At 36.3% G+C, this 26,520-nt stretch overlaps 1 protein-coding gene across 3 annotated transcripts in view; it reads right to left on the bottom strand.

Moving 5' to 3' along the window:
* Positions 1-26,520, bottom strand: part of LOC138692979 (uncharacterized) — a 479,658-nt gene that overhangs the window by 29,682 nt on the left and 423,456 nt on the right. For all 3 annotated transcript variants that reach the window (XM_069816418.1, XM_069816439.1, XM_069816427.1), the window contains exons 7-8: positions 22,573-22,678; positions 17,628-17,784 (exon numbers count right to left, since the gene is read on the bottom strand). In XM_069816418.1, the coding sequence (XP_069672519.1) occupies positions 17,628-17,784; positions 22,573-22,678 (263 nt within the window). The remainder of the gene's footprint in view (positions 1-17,627; positions 17,785-22,572; positions 22,679-26,520) is intronic.

Raw genomic sequence — 26,520 nt, 5'->3', positions numbered from 1 at the left:
ATTTCATTTGTATTCGCCTTGTCTTTCCTTTGTTCTTCTTAATATTCTCCTGTTCTCCTTGCATTTTCCTTGTTCTTGTATTCCTCTTTTCTTCCGGTACAAGGGCGTTTCATACGTCATGGTTGTAATGGTATCGTACATAACGAAGGTAGTGCCTAAACCAATCGGAGGTGTAATTTAATTTACGCTGTGTTAGGCAGTTGTCCCGCGCCGTGGCGTCGTGGTCTAAGGCATCCTGCCTAAGGCTTGCTTTACGCAATGCGCGCTGGTTCGAGTCCTCATGGGAGAAGAAATTTTCTCATGAAATTTCGGCTAGTGTATGGGACCGGTGCTCACCCAGCATCGTGATGCACTTGGGGAGCTACGACAGGTAGTGAAATCCGCTTGCGAAAGCCAGCTATTATGACTGGGAAGGATCATCGTGCTAACCACACGATACCTCCATTCTGGTTGCATAATAGTCCACCTCTGCTTCGGCATGTGGACTTCAGGCCAGCAGCCGGCTGGTCGGTCTGGGCCTTTCATGGGCTATAGCGCTACGAATTATTATGTTAGGCAAGTAATGTAGTAAGTAAGTCATGAAAGATAGGCAAAACAGATAATACATTTTAATTTACCGAAATTCTCTCTCTTTGCATCGCTTCAGAAACAAATCAGTGATGCCATAATGCATCATACACTGCCCAGTTGACTTTTTAGCGAAAAAATAGTTGGCGTCTGAAGATGTCATTATATTGGAAGTTCGAATATACGTATATAATTATGCAGAAAACATCAAGAACTTAAAGAGATCGTTTTACAAATAATGTAAATTCGATGAAGATAGTAAATTATATTATTAGAAACAAACTGTAGGTTGCGGTAGTGGCGTTACTGAATGTTGCGACTAGTCAATTCTGGTCAGACATCTGTTCAGGTCAGAGCAATCTTACATAATCTTGTTTCGTATGGATCTTTTATTATATTTCATTGTGCGTAAACTAAAAATATATTTATTAATGTCTTACGGTAGTGTGTTTGAAAGTTGAAACATTGTACCAAGAAGAGTTTAAAAGATATGAGTGCTGAACAAGGGTTTCGGGGAAAGTGCAGTTGTCCGAGAAGTGGAGTCCATTTTGGAGGCCATCTGACAGTATTACAGTTTTCAAGTTTATTTGCTAGAATACCAGATTCAGTGTAAATATTATGGTGATTGTATTCTTATTATATTTATTGTGCATTGTTATATTAAACTTTTCTCTAGATGTTAAACATTCAAGGAAACGGTAGAGAGTCGTAACTCTTTGTGGTTCTAAAATAGTAGAAGACGGATTTTATTGCTAACTATTAGGTTGTGGTTTGATTTTGTACTTGACAGATGTACACAATCTTGAACAAGCTGCATTTTTCGTTAGGATCTCAGGCACTGTGCGGAATGTATCGAAAGAAGCAAAAGAACATACGTAATGCAATGCTATTATTTTTAAAGATTTTGAAATAAATTTACAGTGAATTTTTAACCTTTGACATTTGTGTAGTTTCATGTGGTTTACATATATTAGAACTTTTCATGGTCTTGAAAGACAGGAAGACTTATTTTGTGTGTGAATTAGTGGATCGTAGTAGAATGTTGTATAAAAACAGACGCTCTCGATCAGCCCTCAACGTGATGCATAAACGTTACGAGTTGCGTATAGTGTGTGTCGGAAAACATTACAAACAGTTCAAGTTGTGGTGATACAACATAGCCACGCAGTATATATCGACAATAAAACTAACATTTTATCTAACAATAACAGTGAACGAAATGGTGAATTTATTGTAGACTTATATCTTCTGAAATAATTATCATTGTTTTCTCTTGGAGGTCAGGAACTGTGTTTTAATGCGTTACGAATTTCCGCCAACATTCGTACAAAACCATGAGGCATATTTAACTTTTTTGCAATAACAATAGTTTTCTCTCAGCACTGTATAAGACTTTGTAGGCAGAATAATTCACGGAGAAACTGAATAGTGAACTTCCACCAGTTTTTATCTTCTTCCTGACGGCGTAGACAGCTACAGAAGCACTTCGTCATAAACAGAAATCATTCCAGGAGACTACAGTGGGTGACCAGCTTCCACTAGCAAAAATCAACTAGGCTATTTAATGCAGCAATGATGACGTAAGTGTTTATTATTTTCTGTATGATTTTATAAAACTTCTTTTTGTAGATTTTAGTAAAAAGGGACACGTTACGCACTATAGAGAATTGTGATACGAACTTAAAAGCTGTTACGTTTTAGAACAATATTAAATGACTGGTATGAAATACATTTATATTGCAACTGTTCCGTACTAATTATTTATTTTTGTCTTGTCATATGTTTTTTTTTTTTTTTTTACGAATTCGTAAACATATACATTAAGTGGAGCGAAAGATCATTAGAATAATGAAATTAGTTTTGTTCGAGCTGTGATTACAGCCTATATCGATTGATCTTCATTAAAGGCATTCAAGATCGCCCTCCGCACAAAAAGAAAAACATCTAAATGAAAGACTGAACAACACGAATATAAAAAATTTAAGCAGTCATAATTTTTTGAGGTAGAACAACGTCTTCCTCCTCACTAGGTAAAGGGAACGGGATAACTAGGTTATTAACTATCACATTAAAATACAACCTCCTCTCATCCTTGTTTTTGTTATCTTTTTCCCCCTTGTACTCCTTGTATTCTCTTTTGTTCTCACTGTCTTCCCCTTGTTCTCTTTGTCTTCCCTTGTTCTCTTTCTCTTACCTTGTTCTCTTTGTCTTCCCCTTATTCTCCTTCTCTTCCCATTGTTCTCTTCGTCTTCCCTTGTTCTCTTTGTCTTCCCCTTGTTCCCTTTGTCTTCCCATTATTCTCTTTGTCTTCCGCTTGTTCTCTTTGTCTTCGCCTTGTTCTCTTTGTCTTCCTCTTTTTCTCTTTGTCTTCCCCTTGTTCTCTTCGTCTTTCCTTGTTCTCTTTGTCTTCCCCTTGTTCCCTTTGTCTTCCCCTTGTTCTCTTTGTCTTCCGCTTGTTCTCTTTGTCTTCGCCTTGTTCTCTTTGTCTTCCTCTTTTTCTCCTTGTCTTCCCCTTGTTCTCTTCGTCTTCCCTTGTTCTCTTTGTCTTCGCCTTGTTCCCTTTGTCTTCCCTTGTTCTCTTTGTCTTCCCTTGTTCCCTTTGTCTTCCCCTTGTTCTCTTTGTCTTCCCCTTGTTCTCTTTGTCTTCCCCTTGTTCCCTTTGTCTTCCCTTGTTCCCTTTGTCTTCCCTTGTTCCCTTTGTCTTCCCTTGTTCTCTTTGTCTCCCCTTGTTCTCCTTCTCTTCCCCTTGTTCTCTTTGTCTTCCCCTTGTTCTCATTGTCTTCCCTTGTTCCCTTTGTCTTCCTCTTGTTCTCTTTGTCTTCCTCTTGTTCTCTTTGTCTTCTCCTTGTTCTCTTTGTCTTCCCCTTGTTCTCATTGTCTTCCTCTTTTTCTCTTTGTCTTCCCCTTGTTCTCTTTGTCTTCCCCTTGTTCTCTTTGTCTTTCCCTTGTTCTCTTTGTCTTCACCTTGTTCTCTTTGTCTTCACCTTGTTCTCTTTGTCTTCACATGGTCCTCTTTGTCTTTCCCTTGTTCTCTTTGTCTTCACCTTGTTCTCTTTGTTTTCCCCTTGTTCTCTTTGTCTTCCCTTGTTCTCATTGTCTTCCTCTCTTTCTCTTTGTCTTCCCCTTGTTCCCTTTGTCTTCCCTTGTTCCCTTTGTCTTCCCTTGTTCTGTTTGTCTCCCCTTGTTCTCTTTGTCTTCCCCTTGTTCTCATTGTCTTCCTTTGTTCCCTTTGTCTTCCCCTTGTTCTCTTTGTCTTCCCCTTGTTCTCTTTGTCTTCCCCTTGTTCTCCTTGTCTTTCCCTTGTCCTCTTTGTCTTCACCTTGTTCTCTTTGTCTTCCCCTTGTTCTCTTTGTCTTTCCCTTGTTCTCTTTGTCTTCACCTTGTTCTCTTTGTCTTCACCTTGTTCTCTTTGTCTTTCCCTTGTTCTCTTCGTCTTCATCTTGTTCTCTTTGTCTTCCCTTGTTCTCATTGTCTTCCTCTTTTTCTCTTTGTCTTCCCATTGTTCTCTTTGTCTTCCCCTTGTTCTCTTTGTCTTCCCCTTGTTCTCTTTGTCTTTCCCTTGTTCTCTTTGTCTTCCCCTTGTTCTCTTTGTCTTTCCCTTGTTCTCTTTGTATTCACCTTCTTCTCATTGTCTTCACCTTGTTCTCTTTGTCTTCCCTTGTTCTCATTGTCTTCCTCTCTTTCTCTTTGTCTTCCCCTTGTTCCATTTGTCTTCCCTTGTTCCCTTTGTCTTCCCTTGTTCTCTTTGTCTCCCCTTGTTCCCTTTGTCTTCCCTTGTTCTCTTTGTCTCCCCTTGTTCTCTTTGTCTTCCCCTTGTTCTCATTGTCTTCCCTTGTTCCCTTTGTCTTCCCCTTGTTCTCTTTGTCTTCCCCTTGTTCTCTTTGTCTTCCGCTTGTTCTCTTTGTCTTTCCCTTGTCCTCTTTGTCTTCACCTTGTTCTCTTTGTCTTCCCCTTGTTCTCTTTGTCTTTCCCTTGTTCTCTTTGTCTTCACCTTGTTCTCTTTGTCTTCACCTTGTTCTCTTTGTCTTTCCCTCGTTCTCTTCGTCTTCACCTTGTTCTCTTTGTCTTCCCTTGTTCTCATTGTCTTCCTCTTTTTCTCTTTGTCTTCCCATTGTTCTCTTTGTCTTCCCCTTGTTCTCTTTGTCTTTCCCTTGTTCTCTTTGTATTCACCTTCTTCTCATTGTCTTCACCTTGTTCTCTTTGTCTTCCCTTGTTCTCTTTGTCTTCCCTTGTTCTCTTTGTCTTCCCTTGTTCTCTTTGTCTTCCCTTGGTTCTCTTCCTCTTCCCCTTATTCTCTTTGTCTTCCATTGTTCTCTTTGTCTCCCCTAGTTCTCATTGTCTTCCCCTTGTTCCCTTTGTCTTCCCTTGTTCTCTTTGTCTACCCTTGTTCTCTTTGTTATCCCTTGGTTCCCTTTCTCTTCCCCTTGTTCTCTTTGTCTTCCCTTGTTCTCATTGTCTTCCTCTTTTTCTCTTTGTCTTCCCCTTGTTCTCTTTGTCTTCCCCTTGTTCTCTTTTTCTTCCCCTTGTTCCCTTTGTCTTCCCCTTGTTCCCTTTGTTTTCCCTTGTTCCCTTTGTCTTCCCCTTGTTCTCATTGTCTTGCTCTTTTTCTCTTTGTCTTCCGATTGTTCTCTTTGTCTTCCCCTTGTTCTCTTTGTCTTTCCCTTGTTCTCTTTGTCTTCCCCTTGTTCCCTTTGTTTTCCCTTGTTCCCTTTGTCTTCCCCTTGTTCCCTTTGTCTTCCCCTTGTTCCCTTTGTCTTCCCCTTGTTCCCTTTGTCTTCCCCTTGTTCCCTTTGTTTTCCCTTGTTCCCTTTGCCTTCCCCTTGTTCTCATTGTCTTGCTCTTTTTCTCTTTGTCTCCCCCTTGTTATCTTTGTCTTCCCCTTGTTCTCTTTTTCTTCCCCTTGTTCTCTTTGCCTTCCCCTTGTTCCCTTTGTTTTCCCTTGTTCCCTTTGTCTTCCCCTTGTTCTCATTGTCTTGCTCTTTTTCTCTTTGTCTTCCCCTTGTTCTCTTTGTCTTCCCCTTGTTCTCTTTGTCTTTCCCTTGTTCTCTTTGTCTTTCCCTTGTTCTCTTTGTCTTCCCCTTGTTCCCTTTGTTTTCCCTTGTTCCCTTTGTCTTTCCCTTGTTCCCTTTGTTTTCCCTTGTTCCCTTTGTCTTCCCCTTGTTCTCATTGTCTTGCTCTTTTCTCTTTGTCTTCCCCTTGTTCTCTTTGTCTTCCCCTTGTTCTCTTTGTCTTCCCCTTGTTCTCTTTGTCTTCACCTTGTTCTCTTTGTTTTCCCCTTATTCTCTTTGTCTTCCCTTGTTCTCAATGTCTTCCTCTTTTTCTCTTTGTCTTCCCCTTGTTCTCTTTGTCTTCCCCTTGTTCTCTTTGTCTTCCCCTTGTTCTCTTTGTCTTCCCTTGTTCTCTTTGTTATCCCTTGGTTCTCTTTCTCTTCCCCTTGTTCTCTTTGTCTTCCCTTGTTCTCATTGTCTTCCTCTTTTTCTCTTTGTCTTCCCCTTGTTCTCTTTGTCTTCCCCTTGTTCTCTTTGTCTTCCCCTTGTTCTCTTTGTCTTCCCTTGTTCTGTTTGTCTTCCCTTGGTTCTCTTTCTCTTCCCCTTATTCTCTTTGTCTTCCATTGTTCTCTTTGTCTCCCCTAGTTCTCATTGTCTTCCCCTTGTTCTCTTTGTCTTCTCTTGTTCTCTTTGTTATCCCTTGGTTCTCTTTCTCTTCCCCTTGTTCTCTTTGTCTTCCCCTTGTTCTCTTTGTCTCCCCTAGTTCTCATTGTCTTCCCCTTATTCTCTTTGTCTTCTCTTGTCTCTTTGTTATCCCTTGGTTCTCTTTCTCTTCCCCTTGTTCTCTTTGTCTTCCCCTTGTTCTCTTTGTCTTCCCTTGTTCTCATTGTCTTCCTCTTTTTCTCTTTGTCTTCCCCTTGTTCTCTTTGTCTTCCACTTGTTCTCTTTGTCTTCCCCTTGTTCTCTTTGTGTTCCCCTTGTTCTCTTTGTCTTTCCCTTGTTCTCTTTATCTTCCCCGTGTTCTCCTTATCTTCTCTTTATTCTTCTTTTCCCCCTTGTTCTTCACACATTTCCTTTGTTCTCCACGTATTCCCCTTGTTATCCATTTTTTCCAATGCCTTTATATTCACCTTGTACTTGTATTCCCAGTCTTCTCCTATTCCCATCGTTCATGTATTACATCTGTTATCCTTGTATTTCCCTTTTCTTGTATTACTCTTGTCCTCATTGTCGTCCCCTTCTTCTCTATGTCTTCCGTTTATTCTTCATTTCTTCCCTTATTCCTCATCTTCCCCTTGTTCTCCTTGTTTTTCCCTTTTCCTCATTGTCTTCCTATTGTTCTCGTCTTCCTCTTGTTCTCCTTGTCTTCCACTTCTCCTTCTCTTCCGTCCTCCCCTTGTTATTCTTGTATTCCCCTTGTTGTGGTTTTCGACTTGTTCTCGTTTTCCCCTTAATTTCCTTGTCTTAAACTTTTTTTTCGCCCTCCCCTTGTTCTCCTTGTCTTCCTCTTGTTCTGGTTTTCGACTTGTTCTCGTCTTCCCCTATTCTGCTTTTTTTCTTTCTCTTCCCCATGTTTTCCCTATCTTGTATTACTATTGTTCTCCTTGCCTTCCCCATGTTCTCATTGTATTCTATTCGTTATACTTTTATTCCGCTTTTTTCCTTGTATCCCCTGTAGTCTCCTTGTTCTCCCAATACTCTCTTATGCCTCTATATCTCCTTGTCTTGCCATTTTCTCCTTGTTGCCCTCGTGTTAATCTTGTTTTCGGGCTCTTCCCTGTTCTTGTTGTCTCTGTCCTCTGTCTTCTCTTTTTTCTCCTTGCATTTATTTTGTTCTTGTATTTTAAGAGTCGTTTACCTGCGTCGAAAAGTGACTGAACTTGATATCATTCTTATCTTTATTTTATTTTTTTGTTTTTTATTAGTTTTCTCGTCTCTGTGTGGGGGGGTTAAGTCTAAACTCCCCCCCCCCCCATCCGTGCGTGCTCCACTTATTTACCGACATGACCCATTTTTCTGCATCATGTGGTCCACATTTCTCTTTCTGTTTCGTCTCAATGCCTTGTTATTGTATGGGGCTATAGGCCTACCTATTTAATTACGGAGGTCTGTATGCGATTGCATGTAATCCTGCATGAGAATGGATTATAACATTGCTGATTAAAAAGTTTAAATAGGAAATTGAGCGTGGTTCAAATGTGTGTGTTTTTAGACAATTATTTCTTCATTAGAGTTCTATTATGCCAACAACTAGTAGAGATGTATTGGACTGGAGTCAATTTTATGGCAAAACAAGGCCAGAAGTCACCAGAATACCCGGGTTTTGACATCAAAAGCTGGGAGATGGTTCACTTTTCCCTAAAACCGCAGTTCACCTAACATAATGTTAGAAAAATACATTAAATTTGGCTAGCAGTAAATTAAACGTTAAATGTTTAAGTTTTATTTGCGTGAATAACCCAGACTCTCTAACATTTCGCTTGTTTGTGCCTTTCCTAATACTTAGTATGTAAAACGTAAATAAACATTTCTACTTAAGGGCTAAAGTTATTACACTCCAGTGAAGTCATAAAAATTTCTGCTGAAGTCACAAGTCTGCTATCTCTGTATATTTACACAGAGACTGGGACTCGCTTACAGTAGGCTCAGAATGTTTATTGCTGTTCCCATAACAACCGAGGCAGAGAAGCGAATGCTACTGTCGGGAAATTAGTGGATAAAAAAGTTTGTTTTGACAATTGACAGTCTAGTTGTGTTTCTGTTTCGAAAGTCTTGTTTTATTACCACGCATATCATGGAGTCTTAGCGAAACAACACGCAAAACAAAATGAGGTTAATAAATGGCCTCCATCAACAATTTATAATTATTATGGATTCAGAGTAACAGTGATTCTTATATACAGCGGGTAGCACTGAAGTAAACAACGTGTGTTCATGTGTGTCGTGTTTCAATACGTACAGTAGGTCAATATAAGAATAGAATCGGTACGTAATATCGCCCTTCTTTCTCACTCATTTCATCATCATGATAATCTCCTACCAAGCTATGCGGCTGAATATAAAGAACTTGAACATTAATCGGAAGGTCTCGGTTCAAATAATACGATTGGCCAATGTGATCGGTTTTTAAATAATTACTTCGATTATAAAATAACTAGGAATATATATGTAGTTATATGGTGGACATGTCTGTTGATACAGCTGATTTATAGCGTACTAGCGTAGGGCTAAGCGACTAGCTCCATACATGGCAGCAAGCCTCTGTAATAACAATGTAGAATACAGTGTGCTGCAAAAGAAATGCCGAGTCGAAGTCGCTATCGAAATATTATCTTGTTATGAAGACTTGGCTTAGGAAACAATAGACATAGAGATACACATAAACTCTATTATTGCTCTGTTATCATTACATCATTCAGCTTTTTCGTTGTTTATAATAAAATTGATACTTTTTTGTTAATAAAATATGAAACGTAACTGAACGTATATATCGATTGTAACAATGACAACATCCGTGGATAATAAGGAAGGTTGTGGAATACCATATGCATAGCAGTTTCATTATTTTCGTGTAGTATTTTTATTGATGTTGTAAAATAAAAGTATATGAATAATTTAAAATCAATTCATATTAAGTAATAACGTGAACATGTTGTAAAAGTCGTATTTAGAGTTAAAAAAAAACTAATCTCAGGAAAATAGCTTTCCACCTCGCCATTTTTTGCTAAAATCCTCTGAAGACGATATAATTTCGTATCGGCATTTCTTTTGCAGCTCAATGTACAACCACAGTTTAATATATACAGTCACGAAGCTCAATACGTAGTAAATATGCATCCATAGTTTCTAACCACTAGGGTCGCTACTGTTCCCTCATTACAGACAATGCGAAGTAGTACCGGCACAGTCTATTGTTCCTAGCAACCTCACAACTCAAGCTTCGTGACTGTATGTACTAAACTGTGGTTCAACTCCTGACAGTTGACAATCGCGAAATGATCTTGCAGTTAAAGTGATTATAAATCGCCGTGCCAATTCGAAAGGGTAGCAACCAGGGGGGAATGCTAGTCATGAAAGTTAGGCTTGCTCTTTTGTTCATTAGGGAAAATGGGAGGATATAATAATTCATAATTAATAAAAATAATCAGACCACATAAATAATTTATTTTATAATTATGAAATCATTATGAGTCATGGATCATATTCGCTTATCAGATGTAGAAGTTCAATATAATAATATTATATTATATTATAACAAACATGGCCAACAAAACAGTTTATTAATTTTTTTCGACCCTACCAACCAATGCATATTGTTGTATTGAGCTGCACTGAACCAGCGCACATATTCTCTATAATGTCTGTTTTCTCTTGAATAGTCCTTCGGGAAAATAGATTTAATAATAAGGTTTCAATGACACACAATTCCGAACTCATTGTAACACTTCAAATTAATGTTTAAGAATTAATAATACATGCAGCAGCTAACATATGCATTCCGCTCATACAATTACATTGCACTCGTAGATCACAGTACATTCACTGGTAAAAGCTGATGCCAATACTACTCTGTGTAACGTTAAATAGTCGTGGTGTAGCTCTCGGATCAGAGCTTCAAACAACACATAACAGAAGCATGTGCGCCTAGGACGGACTAAGGAGGAAGGCACTTGCGCGCGCATCATATTCTCGCTATTTCTACGTATTTCCTGTAGCTCCGAGAAACGAGCAAGCGTTGCGATACTTGCGGTGTGCAACCTGCGGATGGTATTACGCCTATACAGTATTCCAAAAATCAAAATAAGTTTTAATGTACGTAATCCCATTTTGAGAAATACACATTCTACGAAAATATTGGGCTTGCGCAGCAAGCATAGCATGCCCTGAGAAATCGCCCCTGGTAGCAACTCAAAATTTAAAGCTAAGAGAAGAATCCAAGGATCATTAATATTACTCGAAATTATCTTAATGAAGTTTCATACGTATATAGCCTACTATAAATTCCAATTAGAGTATTGTTAATTGGATTTTCACAGCAATATGGAACTTAAAAAATACAGTTATCTTAAAACTTACAAAATTAAATTTTTTCCTCTTGAACTGAAATATGAGATAAAAAAATTAGCATTGGACTCAAGGGCTTTGCTGTACATTGACGTAAATACGGTTTTCTTCTTACGTTGATTTAAGGAAATACATTTTTATTAAAGACAATAATGATGTCCACCGCTGTGGAGTAACGGTTAGCAAGCCTGACTGAAACAAGCGGGGTCGGCTTCAAATCATGGTTGGGACAAGTTACCTGGTTGAGGTTTTTCCGGAGTTTTCCCTCAACCCATTGAGAGCAAATGCTGGGTAACATTCGGCGCTGGACCCCGGGCTCATTTTGCTGGCATTATCGCCATTTTATTTAGACGCTAGATAACCATAGCACTTGATAAAGCGTCGTAAAATAACCAATTAAAACAGTCATGTTACCATCTCTACATAGAATAATGGAACACTCAAACTACTGTACTGTTATTGACAAGGTGCGTGCACATTTAAGTTATTGGTACAATTTATTATTGTAGGTCTGCCATTCCCAACCTAAGATTTAATTACACATTTTAAAAAAGCCATGATTTCTTAAGTATTCTATATACTAAGTAAATTTATAATATTTAATGGCACATGTTTAAACGCGACTTAGCTTTAAATTTTTTTGTACGTTTTAATAATACAAGACATAAATGTTTAACTTATAAAAGTTGATATATTATGAAATGTACAGTTCGAACTCTATAAATTACATGATTATGCTTCTCCCAAAATTATTCCCACCTGTAAGGCGAATGTCAGGTAATCTCATGGCGAATCCTCGGTCTTATCCCCTAAATTCCATCTCGATATCATTATCGACGCTAAATAATCCTGCAGTTAGCACAGCGTCGTTGAATAACATTACAAATGTAGTTTCTTCGTAATTAACAATTTCGAAGTACTGTTTTCTTTTCATATTTAACTATTGTGGGGCGGGGTAATTTGGGTATGTTACAGTTTATTGAATAAAACTTTACCTAATATTCAAACAAATGCCAATTTAATATATATTGTCTATTTCACAATTGCCTATCATGAATCGTTAAAAATTTGTGTTGACAACACTGATACTGCCCAATAAAAAAGAAAGTTGCTTGTTTACCAGTCTATGAAATGGCCCATCACATTCAAAGCAATATTGTTGGGGAACCAGTTGAGATATAGTACCCAATTCATGTATTTGAATATTACACATGTTTAGAAAATGTTTTAATAAATCTATACTGAATAATAAATCTGTAGCCGAAATTTTTCTGGTAATTTTCGATTTTCCAAAAATAATTGGTCCTAACATATATAATTAACCACCCTGAAACCGAAAATCGTTTTTTGAAATTTTTGTTTGTCTCTCTGTCTGTGTGTCTGGATGTTTGTTACCTTTTCACGCGATAATGGCTGAACCGATTTATATGAAAATTGGAATATAAATTAAGTTCGTTGTAACTTAGATTTTAGGCTATATGGCATTCAAAATATATTATTTAAAAGGGGGGTTGTAAGGGGGACTGAATTAAATAAATCGAAATATCTCGCTTATTATTGATTTTTGTGAAAAATGTTACATAACAACTGTTTCTTTAAAAATCATTTCCGATAAGTTGTAATCTTTGAAAAATTTTGATAGGACTGATATTTAATGAGATAAATGAGTTTTAAAATTAAAATAACTGCCATCTAAGGCGGTGTAATGAAATAAAAAACAAATGACTTCGTCCATAAGGGGCCTTGGACAACAACAGTCGAAAGCTATGAAAGATAGCCTACAGAGAATGTTTCTGTGTTTCTATGAAGTAATATCGGAAGCTAAATTAACCGATTTGTATAATTAATTATTATTTCACCATTGGAAAGTGTAGTTTCTCTAGATGGACATAATGCTATAATGTTATTACATATCTTCTGAGTGAATTGAGGACAAGTAAGATTAAAATAGTCCACACCTATGGAGTAACGGTTAGCGCGTCTAGCCGCGAAACCAGGTGGCCCGGGTTCGATTCCCGGTCGGGGCAAGTTACCTGGTTGAGGTTTTTTCCGGGGTTTTCCCTCAACCCAATATGAGCAAATGCTGGGTAACTTTCGGTGTTGGATCCCGGACTCATTTCACCGGCATTATCACCTTCATCTCATTCAGACGCTAAATAACCTAAGCTGTTGATAAAGCGTCGTAAAATAACCTACTAAAAAAAAGATTAAAATAGCTTCTTATGCACAGAAAACTTGTACATTCGTTTCCTGTATTTCCTAAAATAATTTTTATGACCAAATGAGTGGTCTCTCGATAAAAGTGATCGCATTTTAATTTTTTAAATACAATTTAAATTAAGTAACATAACAAACGATTTATCCTTCTATCAAACACGAATGTTCCCTGAATCAAATGTCCTATTTTAATTATGTAATTACTTTATATTTATTTCTAACGGGTGCAGTGGAGCGCACGGGTATGGCTAGTATAGTAATATATGATTAATAGTTTGTTAGTAAATTACAATTTACAGACGTGGGGTAATTTGGATATATTTGTGAGGCTGCCTGGAAAACCCCACCTTAAGTTGGCAGACATAATTTTTCAGTAAAGCAAAATAAAGCGAATCAGGACAAAAAAAATTGATTTTGAGATCTTGATGCCATATGTTAAGATTACTTCATGAACTACATATTAAATACAGCTCCAGGGCTGCCAACAATGTCGTAACATGTCATATAGTCACCGGCGTGGCTCAGTCGGTTAAGGCGCTTGCATGCCGGTCTGAAGTTGCGCTCGGGCGCGGGTTCGATCCCCGCTTGGGCTGATTGCCTGGTTGGGTTTATCCGAGGTTTTCCCCAATCGTAAGGTGAATATCAGGTAATCTATGGCTAATCCTCGGCCTCATCTCCCCAAATACCATTTCGCTATCACTAATCTCATCGACACTAAATAACCTCGTAGTTGATACAGCGTCGTTAAATAACCAACTTAAAAAAAGTGTCATATTAGCGTCCAATTTTGTAAGTTCCACTTTAAATGAAATTTACTCAAAATGCCTATTTTAAAAGTAAAGTTTTTAGAATTCAATAAACAATGTATTTTTTTCCTTTTTTATTTAAAATATTCAACATTTTCTCCTCTTTCCAATACAGTAAAAAACAGAAAATTTATATTTGCCGACTTAAGGTGGGGTTTCACAATTATAGGTTAGTTCGTAACTAATCTAGTTTTCGTTCCAGATCATGCCATGCCTACACAAATTATGGATTGGTAGAAGGCAAATAAATATCCTAAGTGTTTTCCGTCCCCAGTTTTAATGGCAGATAATTTAAATGTATAAATTAAACCTTATCAAGAATTTCAGTATTGGCTGAAATTTTTTGTTATGCTAGGTCTAATTAAAATTTTTAAATGCCTACCTAACCTGTACAGCTGTCAAAAAAAAAAAAGTGGCCGCACTCGTGAACAGCGAATATTTTCAAAGTCCACTTCGGGTCGCGGCGATGTTACACGATGCATGTGGTTGTACAAGCAGTTCCGGAACTATGGAAGTGTTCCATATCTGCTCCTCGCAGACCAGCGGTAGAGTGCTTGTTTAAAGATTCAAAGGTTGTGGGTTCGCGCCTTCTTTAAGTTTTCATTTTATTTTTTAATCGTTCTTTAGCGATGTAAATGATATTCAAATTATCATTTATATCCAGTTATCGTTCTTTATGGATATCACGTTATTTATATTTTGTTATCGTTCTTTAGGGATATGAATAAAATTCAAGTCATCATTTGTATTCTGTTATCGTTTTATAACGATATGAATAATAATAATAATAATTATTATTGTATCTCCAGTGGGGGTTAGCCCTATTTTACATATGTATGTTAGGGCTATAGTTTTTTACACAAAACAGATAAGCATAAAGAGAAATGGAAAAGAAAATTAAATTAGCTTACGCGATGTAAACAAAACATAAACAATCCGTAAATTAGGCATTGCGATTGCAAAACAAATATCAGTTATCAATTTGAAACATACAAAAACATTAACAACACACATACGTAACACTTCTATAACACAAATATGCAGCTTTCCATACCATACATCATAAATTAATACACAATTGTCACACAAACACAATCAAACTATAATTACGACATTGCGACGACATCAAGCATCCCATAACTGACTCACATACATAACAAATCAAGCATCCGTTGCAACACATACACTTCAACATAGTAACCACACTTTTAAAAGTTACAAATTTGGCTCCAAGAAGAATAAATAGGACACTATTACTAATTACTATTCTTCTACAATTTCTTAAATACATCTGTAATAAATCTGTGAAATTCCGATATTAATAATATTCACGTTTTTTATATTGTTATCGTTCTTTAGCGATATAAATAATATTCAAGTTATCATTTACCCTATATTCTGTTTTCCTTCATCAGCATTATAAAATAATATTCAAGTTATTTATATTGTTATTGTTCTTTCGCAATATAAATAATCTGTATTTTATGTAGGTAATTATTATAACACAAATAAACATCTTTCTTTGTAAAAATAGGTTACTTTATTTAGATAATTAAACACGTATTATATAATATCTTATATTAATTAAACACACCGATATTTATCATTTATATTGTTATCGTTCTTTAGTGATACTGTATAAATAATATTCAAGTTATTTATATTGTAATCGTTCTTTAGCGATATAAATAACATAAATTTAATATTAGGTTTGGAAAAATCCAGTTGCATAATACTGGTATTAGTTTTTCTTTTTGTATTATTACATTATACTATCTTGAACCACAATAAAATGAAAAGGAGTAACGAGGAATTGAACCTGAGACGTTGACATCTAAATTCCGACGTTCGTCCGCTGAGCTACGAGGGCAAAAGTGTGGAAACATTTTCGGAAAAATTGGCCCAATCACACTCTAAGATTTTCTGATGATTCGTAGAAGCTAGTCCAGGATGCGGGGGGCAAAGGCTAATTGAGACTTCCCGATCTCTGATAGGGTCAAACATCCTGATAGAATTAATATTTAACCCTTGCCGTGACTTTCGGTGAAGTCCGGAGGGCCCAATTAGTCAAATCCACTCTCCTCATCTCCACGCTTGGGCCCCCTGGAATTTAATAAGTTGCGAAAGAGATAGTGGTGTGCGGAAAGCAACGGGATGTTACCGCATTTAGGCCTATCCTTCCCAAGAAAAACTGCAAACATGAACAAAGGAAGCTTTAAATAGAAGAAGAAGCATCTTCTGCGGACCTCTGGAAAAAGAACTAAGGAAGAGACTAGTGAAGTGCTTTGTGTGGAGTGTGGCATTGTATGGGGAAGGAACATGGACATTACGACGAAACGAATTGAAGCATTTGAAATGTGGATGTGGAGAAGAACGGTGCGTGTGAAGTGGACAGACAGAATAAGAAATAAAATTGTGTTTGAAAAAGTGAGTGAAGAAAGAATGATGCTGAAACTGATTAGAAAGAGAAAAAGGAATTGGTTGGGTCTCTTGTTGAAAAGAATAATAGGCGACATTAGGATATGTGGATCATATGCGGAGACTAAGAGGAAGGCAGAAAATAGGAAAGATTGGAGATTGCTGGGTTTGCAATGAAAGACCTGCCCATGGACAGAACACTTATGTATGTATGTTCAGAATGCCTGGAATATCGTGTCTAAAAACAGTCGCTATTTGCATAGACTAGTCAATTCCATGCCCACTCGACTGCAAGATGATCGAGATAAGAGGAAGATACACTAAATATTGAATTATGGCTTTTTGTTTTGTTTTTTGAACGCTTAATTGTTTGAATGTTTTAAGGCCGACGCCAGTAAATTTGTTTTGTTTATGCCACGAAAGATATTTTTATTGAGAATAAAATCTTTTTCTTTCCATTTGCAGCCACAATATCATAATGATAAAGTCATGGCATAATATATTAATGAACCTGATGTTAATTACTAAAATAATCGTAAAAGAAAAAGGAGCCATTATGTATAGTTTGTCTCTCTCAAAAACAGAACAAAAAAGAACATAAAAAGCACGTGGTTGTAGTCGAACGCAGGACCTCATGAATAAGAGGCCTGAACGCTACCATTATGCTATCGATAACACACAGAATACTTCAATTATAACTGTAGATATCAGGCAACGTGGTCCAACAACATGTAACATCGCCTGTCTCCGAATTGTAGTGAAGATACCCGAAGGGAACTTTGTTCCAGGAGAGCGGCCACTTTTTCTTTTGACAGCTGTACATTCTGTTTTAGGCTACATACACTAACCTATGTTTGGGATAACTCGATTATATAAGGATTTTAAAGCGTGTTTTACTTCAGTAATACACATTACAGCTACCTACATTTCCCCATCTATGGGGTAAATTGAGTATAGTTTAGGGTTATTATTATGATAAGAGACCAACATACTATTGAAAATGCAATAGAATCCTTCTAGAAGGTCACAGTGCTGACATATAAACAATTGACTGGAAATGTTTATTATGGTGACAGTTTATGGTTCATGTTGAAACTTTCGTACACTACTTTTAACACTTGAATATAAATAATTGATTAAATGGCGATCTTACTTGTGTTAATTACGTAAGCATGTGCGGCTCTGAGGATGGTGTTAAGCAGCACCGAAACAGCTGTAAGCCGCACATGCTTACGTAATTAACACGAGTAAGATCGCCATTTAATAAATTATTTAGTTTATGGTCTCTGAACTTAAAAAATTACTGATTTTATACCCAAATTACCCCAACTCACCCTATATTAATATCCCAACTCACCCTATATTAATTTATCTGAAATACTCGTACAACTCATTGATATTAAAATCGAATACAATGCACGAAGAGGTGTTAATGTTACGTATTTTCGTGACTATTTTTACTCCTTGTTCAGTTTCCTAAACGATTCAGTGATAGAGCCTGCAATATTGCAGGTAAACATCGACTTTTTCTTTATACACATCATGCTTTCTCTTTTCAACTACCCACCGGGCTTCAGGCGTGTTGTGACACGGCTTGACGGCAGGTGGCTCCACCAGTACAAAAGTTGTTTCCTTGGTAGCCACGACGGATCGGTCGTCCGGACAGCGAACGCACATCTTTTCTGGCGAACTCGTGTCGGGAGCGTCTTGCACTGCTTTGATGCCTGCAACGGGAAATTCCTGTTTCAGTTTTTGTTTCACATTATTGGTAGGGGCGAATTTACTCGTAGGCAGCTGTATGCGGTGGCAAATTTTTAAATAAGAAATCTTCCTCTTAGGATGTTGAATTAACGCAATATCTTGGACTATTGGGAGAATTATAGGCTACAGTAATGGGTTACGGAAACTTCTGTGTTTTTTCGACAGTTTTAAATTTTAATGTTGGCTTTTTCTTTGTTCTCACTCCCGTCGCATTTTGTCCCTCTACAGATAATTCTTTCGATATACCGCTGATAAGCTATGCCTATCCTAACTAACTAGAGATGATAGATTTTAGCAACTTAAAATGAAAAAAATTAGCACTTTAAAAGTTAGATTTAGCATTTATAGTTCTTTTAGTATCAGAATTTAACATTTCATGGCGTTTTTAGGATGGAACATATTTTGTGGAAAGTTCGGTGACAGAAATTCAATGCCATTTTCTAGATTTTATAGTTACAATTTTTGAAAATATCTATATATATATATATATATATATATATATAATTTTAACTGGTAATGGAAATTACGGGAAAACTGCTGAACGGATTTTAATAAATGACCCCTCATTTTGAAGCTTGGAACTCAAAGTTTTTCAGAAAAATAGTAGTTTTCAGTGAAATGTCAATTTTCCTACATAATTTTCCTATTTTCCAAAATTCATCTGTAGTCAGTTTTGAGAACTACCTAAACTAGCTAATTGCATTTCAGAATAAAACAAAACACACACTACAGTAAACAATAAATATTACACGAAGACCATGATCTGCAAGAATGCTGACATATTTACAGCTCAAATTAAATTGGTTATTAAAAACTAAACTTACTAAAAATAATTTAAAGGTTCGATTCTGTGGTGTGTAATTTTCTGAGTACAGCTGTGTATTGGATATTAAAAGCTACAAAACTTGAGGCGGTTTGATGACATTATTACCATTAGAAATGAAATATTATTGTAGTTAATGCCAGGATGTCACTATTTTTCATGAATTATACATATTAATACTATATTATACATATTATACTATGAGAGTGAAATGTTTTGGGGTTATATAAGTAGATTTAGAGAATATCTTAAATTAGATCTTCATTTCTATAATTTACTGAGTGGCGGCTATTTATAGTAGGCCTATATGTTATTGAAAACTATAAAACTTACGTAAGATAATAATATTATTAAAAATTAAATATTTTTATAGTTATTAATCAAGTGGGGTTGGGTCTTTTTCATATATTTAATGGCGGTGTGGTGTAGATATTTATATGCGTGGTTCTCTTCAGTATTGGCTCGAGAGAGAGTATCTTTCATTATTATGGAAGCAAAGAACTTTCAGAATGTCTGGTATTCTTCATTGAAAATAAATCTGAAAAATGTTTATTTGAACGTCTAATGAACTTAGTTTGCAGCATTTGCTGCACAAGCCACAAGTTATTTATAAGTACGAGGATAGTTTGAAAAGTTCATAGCCTGACATAGAAATTAAACTATAGCCAATATTCTACAATCAGCACCAGAAAGATTAGTTGAAAACTGGAGATAATGGTGCACATAGTAACAAAGAGGGTATCAGATATATCACATTCTTCTATTCATACTGCGAAAGCTAACATGGAGCGGTGATCTAATTATTTTAAAAATATATATTAGCACATGTATGTGGCTCGGCCTTTAGATAGTTCCCCCCCCCCCACAGAAACACAAAAATGTATCCTGGAATGTAACCTCGTTCTTGTTCCACAGAGAAACATGCATTTTGCCTTTGGTATTCAATTTCGCATTTTATCGCGGGTTAAACTGCAGGAATACACTTATCAGCATTTAAAAATAAAATTACTTATTTTGACAGCATTTGGAAAAATTTTACATTTATCGTGATTGCGAAAATCTACCGTTTTTAGTAATAACACGGCGATGAAGTTTATCCCCTCCTCCCATTATAGTTACGGTATACCGAGCTTTCACTGTATTTGTGGACATAATCTGAATTTTGGACACTAGTTTTGGGAAACCAAAGCGTAAAATACGTTTTTTTTAGTCAACTGGCCGAAGACAGGTATGAACTTCACAAGAGATACCAACAAGGCACCACTTATGAGGCAACTAGGCCTGGAGATAATGGGGTAGGATGATCAGTTCCTTTCCCCCTCCATTGCATACATCGCCGACTATTCCACTAGTCAGACTTCAGATGCATGCAAACAATTGTTCTTCCTCTGACACATATCGCAAGATGTACTGCCTGACTCTGAGATTATAATGACTATTACAATTTTACTAAGCCATACTATTTTTGACCAATAAAACAGAACGACGTGTTTGAACCAATCAAGGATGCTTATCCTACAATTTTTATCGCCTCCCTAGCATTTGTTTCTTTGTTTTACCAATATTGTACTTTCAATAATAGCATCTTTTAAAATGATTCTTGTTTATTTCGTCATCCTTAATTAAAACTTTTCTATCATTTATTTTGTTTATATTATTTAAGTTATGTTACAGCTTCTGCTGTATGAGATTATACGGTAAATCACGTATCAGAGATTGTTTAATATATATTGATAATTGAAGTGAAATGCAACTGTTTTAATTAAAAATAAAACTGAATCAACAAAGCCTCCTTGACTAATAGTCGCCCATAGAGTTCAGTGAAGATTATATAGTTGGCACAACTGGTAACAAGAAAATAACTGATCATAACACACTACTGCCATCTAGCGGAATAGTTGAAATGATGAGATGGTACAATAATAATATATTTTCAAGACAGTTTATTATTTCTTAAGTCAATTAATATTTTATTGTATTAGAGTACCTTATTTCTTCTAATTTTTATACACTTTCTTCTAATCGTGTAATAGTCAATAAAATCCCTATGGAGTTTTGATTTTCTCTAGATAAATCAAAACCTCTAGTGAGGTTTCTATAGACTATTCCGTTTATATGACGTCATTCCATTTTCGACCAATGAAGTGTAATGAAATTTTGAATTCCAACCAATCACAGTCACACTTTGCGATAATTTTTGCAGCTAGATTTATGGCTATCAATTTATCGCATGGTCGTTCTTTTGTTTAGTCGTTGTCGCCAACTGTTTCCCCGTAAATTGATGATCATGAATATATTAAGATGCAACTATACGGTTAAACATTTCTTTCAACTTTAAAGCAATGAATGCAAGATTGATATTAATATTAATAAAATATTTACGCAGTGAAGACGACGTTCAAAATGGCGCTCCATGTAGATATAAAATCTTCATGCATATTAATTTAACGTACGTTTTAAACTTCATTCTTTCAATATTCTTCCCAGATTGCATGCATACGCGATTGGAATATTGAACTGTGTAGATGCAGCTTAGTTCCGTTACACACTACAGCGAGAATGCGTTTGTCGAGCTATAAAAAATGCTTTCCTGTAGCACGTAGTAACGGTCGAAATAAGGCATAGCTGACACTGGTCGTGCTCACACAGGTAATCTAACCTATAACTGTAGCCTATAAAATACATCTTCATCTTCCAATTCCATGTCCATTGTAGGCTATCTGAAAAAAATTACATTCCTTCATTCAGATTAGATAACTGCGTTTTCAGCAATTCTTCATTTAATTAATATATTAATCAGGTTACTGTAATTATATTATAAAATTTTAAATTAAATCATGATTTCAGCAGATAATGAAAATGTATTTATATTATAATAATAAGAGAAAAGTTCAGTACATGTAATTAACATTGTTAAACCTGTATGTCGCTTTTCCCAATTGACATTACTGAATAATAACATCGAATTTCTTTATTGCAGTAATCGATATTCATCTATTTCAACTTCACAATGTCTGAATAGGTTAAGTATTCGTAAATATACAATTATTAATATTTTGTGATAGAATTTTAGGGATATATTTACATTTTTATTTTATTCACGAAATAGTCCTAATAAATGTCACTCGAGGTCTGAGATTTCCCAGATAAATCCACTCGCTTCGCTCGTGGATTTATCGGCAGATCTCAGACCTCTCGTGGCATTACTACAAATAAATCATACGCATATTTAGTGAGAACACTGAGCTTAATTAACGTATTATTTTGAAATCCTTTGGCAGGCCGAAGAAGAAGCGTTTTAATTTATTTCCACAGGGAATGCCTCTGAACTCCCTACCAGAAGCCACACTGACTCACTCCTAACCTTCCAAAAACTGAGCCAGAAAATGTAAATAAGTGACTCTTGGAAGGCTGTTGGATTCAGAGGTATCTGTGAAATGCATTAAATTAGGACAGTGTCTATCACTACATTTGTGAAAGAAGTTTTAACAAAGAACACCTGAAAACAATAAATCTTCTCTAAATACAATTACTGCCCAATCAGAGAGCAACAAAGCTATTGAAGGTCTGTTATAAATTATGCCGAAGTTAGAGACTAGATCCAACTGAATGAATTTGTCTTCGGTTGTATTCAGTAATGAATTCAGGGGGTAACCCCCGGGAGAGGTGTCCTTAGCTTTATTAGGATTGTTGCGTTATGGATTAATAATAATAATAATAATAATAATAATAATAATAATAATAATAAGGTTTTATTTTCGCTGGCAGAGTTAAGGCCATAAGGCCTTCTCTTCCACTCAACCAGCCTTAATCAATACAATACATATTTACACTACTGCCATCTAGCGGAGTATGGATTATCTATCCATAAGATAGTAGCCTGCAAATGCAAAACTTAAGCCACAGTTGAGGAATTTTCTAGTTTTACCTGGATCAGTTCTGGAGGCAGAGTTTGTCAGGACGTTATGTCCAGGTCCCCATGATGTCATTTGTTGGGGTCCCAAGACTGTTGTAGTGATGGTGCCGCGGTACGCCTGAAAATGTCAAAAACGGTTCATGTTATATTCAGTCAGGATGATGAACTTTCTGCAATGGAAAATTAGAGTGATGGGACAAAGATAAATGCAAAATAAAAAAAAACGAAAACCATAATTATTGGAAGAAAAATAAATAAGGTAAACATGAGAACTTTAAATAAGGCAGTAGAGCAAGTGGACAGCTTCAAATACTTGGGGTGTACTGTAAGCAGAACATTAAAGGAGAATAGCAATGGCAAAGGAAGCTTTCAATAGAAAACTGAGCTGCTTATGCGGACCTCTGGAGAAAGAAGTAAGGAAGAGACTAGTGAAGTGCTTTGTGTGGAGTGTAGCATTGTATGGGGTAAAAATATGGACATTACGACGAAGCGAAGAGAAGCGAATAGAAGTATTTGAAATGTGGATATGGAAAAGAATGGAGCGTATGAAATGGACAGGCAGTAAGAAATGAAGCTGTGTTGGAAAGAGTGGGTGAAGAAAGAATGATGCTGAAACTGATCAGAAAGAGAAAAAGGAATTGGTTGGGTCACTGGCTGAGAAGAAACTGCCTACTGAAGGATGCACTGGAAGGAATGGTGAACGGGAGAGGAGTTCGGGGCAGAAGAAGATGACAGATGACATTAAGATATATGGACCATATACGGAGACTAAGAGGAAGGCAGAAAATAGGAAGAATTGGAGAATGCTGGGTTTGCAGTGAAAGACCTGTCCTTTGGCAGAAAACTATGAAATGAATCTCTGAAAAAGTGAAGATTGAGAACGTAGGTGAAAAGAACAGAGCCTTGATTTTCATCAGAAAATCGCATGGTAGAGTTGGTGTCTACCAATTTTTTTATTTAGTATCAGTGTTAGCGAGATTTTAGTTCTGACGTATTTTCTTGTCAACGTGTAATAGCCGCTAAATCGTAAAGTAATATATCGTGTACATAAAGTAATATTAACGAAATAGTGAAAAATATCCAATAAAGTAATCGTAATAACGTAATTCTGTTTTTGTTTCATGTTAACAAAAGTTGGAAAAATTTATGGATTGGCAGTGCATGCATATTAGTCATTTTCAGTTATTTTTTTAATGACGAGTACACAACAAAAAACTTGTTGCATGGAGTGGCTGATTCAGATTTCACAATATAGATGCAACGAAACGTCAGGAGAGCCCACAACATTCCACATGTACCCTCTAGACATGGTATTTAAACCAGATACACATAATTTCGTGAGAGGTAAAAGAATTGTGGAAATATTCATTGAAGTCAAATGAAATTTTCATTTATTGTTACAAGACTTCAAACACAGTAATTCGCCAAATATGCATAGCAAGAAAATATAGAAATACAGTACATATCAACACATAATAATAATAATAATAATAATAATAATAATAATAATAATAATAAATTCAAAATCAAAATTGAAACCAAAAAAGGGATCCTCTTTGCCCTGAAAGGGTGAACACTTTTATTGCGGTACTTTACTATATATGGTGGTTCTGTGTGGAATGATGTCCACAAGCAAGAGTCCTTCTGAATCGAAAAACACAGTAATAACTTTTCCTGCCGAAGGTGCAGTTTTGAATTTATATTTATTTGGTAAATTTGCATGATGCCACTCCATTTTATGCCTCTTTGTATCCGGTTCAAAATGGTGGAGCCATGTTTCATCTCCTGTCACAATTCTTGCAATAAAGTCATCTCCACCATTCTCATACGGTCCAAAATTTCCCTGCACACTGTTTTTCGGGTTTCTTTGTGGGCTTTTCAACATCTGTAACCCACCTGGCACAAATCTTTTTTTAACCCAACTGTTTCAATATTCTGCACACACTTCTTTCTCCTATTTCAACGTGGAGTGACAATTCTTTCACCGTTATGCTTTTGTTAGACACAACTATGTTGTTAACGCGCTGCAATTTTTCAGGACTTCGCTGCGAGGAGTATCCCGAATATTGGCGTGCCCTCTTTCACCGGATAATGTGCTTGCCCACCGACTTACCGTATCTGCATCTCCATATACCCTTTACAACCTCTTGTGAATGTTTCCCACTGTCTCAGTCTCACAGCATAGAAACTCGATTACAGCATGTTGCTTCTGACGAATGTCAAGTACAGCAGCCATCTTGAAGGAGTATATCATGGCGCTACTCACGGGAACGACTTAAATTAAATTTGAATACAAGCGGGAAGGATGTATCTATGACCTCCATAAATTGCAAAGGTGTAGAATAAAAAATAAACTAACAAAAGTGTTGTGCATTACTATTGGAGTGACCCTCTTATAATGGCAATGCAAAAACTCTCAGTCTTCATCAGAGTCACTCTGGCATCCATCACAAGTGAAAACATCATATTGTTTGCCATATGTTATTTCGGTCAGCAGGGTAGAGGAGTGGGGGTTGCTTGGGTTACGGTTCTCAAGCTCAGAGCGGCAGGCATATCCGTTTCATCTCTTTCTAAAAACATTCGTCTTGCCTTAGTATCACCACTTTCCTAATCAAGAGTCCGAAGGTACCTAATGGAATTACGCCCGCTATTCCATCTTTATATTCTTATTCTCCGTCCGAATCAGACGACTGATCTGTGCTGGAATCAGATGTCCCTAAGTCTATGGAAATGTTCTCCAAAATACTGTCCATCACGTGCTCACTTTCAATGTAATTGTTCTCTACTTTCATCACATAATCATACACTGATATCATTTTTGTAAGAAGCGATTGCAGAGTCGGCCTCTGCTTATGCGTAGCGTAGAAATTATAGACGAGTCTTCTATTTCTATTCACGTAGTCAGTTAAGAAGTCTGTAGAAATTTGTATAAAAGAAAAAATTGTTCTTTATGAAGAAATGCATGGTCAAGGCTGGGAAAGCGCTGTGCCCGAGTTGGTAAATAGAGCTGAGACAAGATGTTATGGCACCAACCTGCGCGAAGTTTTAAATTGCCGTAAATATAAAACTAAAAGCTCAGACAACATATGCTTGACAGAACCCAAATGTACCACAACTGTAGTTCATAATCACAGTAGCAACTGCGATCCAAGGCGCAATAACAAGATACCAGTTAAATTACCAAAACATTGAATTTGTTAATGTTCCTTATTTTAAGAAATCGATTTAAAATTATTGTTTAGAGAGAAAATGTAAAGTTCCAACTATTGTAATATCTGTGTTCTTTCTTCTTCCTTTTTTTTTTTTTTTTTTTTTTCTATACTAATAATAAATCTGTAGCCAAACTTTTTCTGGTAATTTTCGATTTTCCAAAAATAATTGGTGTTAACATGTATAATTAACCATTCTGAAACCGAAAATCGCTTTTTTGAAATTTTTGTTTGTACGTCTGTGTCTGTCTGGATGTTTGTTACCTTTTCACGCGATAATGGCTGAATGGATTGCGATGAAAATTGGAATATAAATTAAGTTCATTGTAACTTAGATTTTAGGCTATGTGGCATTCAAAATACTTGACTTGTTACGTAATTCCGCATTTCGCGCTAATGTTCACATTTGGTTCACAAAAGATGTGAGTAATTTATCACTTTTCGGTTCACAGTTTCTTGCAATGTTAAAGAACTGCTTTGCAGGGACATAAATACATTGTGATAAATGCATATGGAGGGAATCTATCGTCGAAGGATGGTCATCTGAACTGAGTGAATGTAAAATTCGGAAGTGAGTTCCTGGCCTTTTTATTTGTTTGACCGCCATCACAAGTGAAACCGACTACTGTCTTCCCAACTGCTTCCAATTGTAGTATAACTTGAATAAGAATTTTAACGAGAATATCACTTGGAGTAGCGTTTCTGCTAGCGTAAATAGCAATTGGTTGAATCCAATCTTGCATAAATACTA

This window comes from Periplaneta americana, chromosome 2 (assembly GCF_040183065.1).
Source record: "Periplaneta americana isolate PAMFEO1 chromosome 2, P.americana_PAMFEO1_priV1, whole genome shotgun sequence".
NCBI classification, from domain to species: domain Eukaryota; kingdom Metazoa; phylum Arthropoda; class Insecta; order Blattodea; family Blattidae; genus Periplaneta; species Periplaneta americana.
Note: the sequence above shows the minus strand (reverse complement) of the source record. Positions and strands in the feature narration are given on the sequence as shown.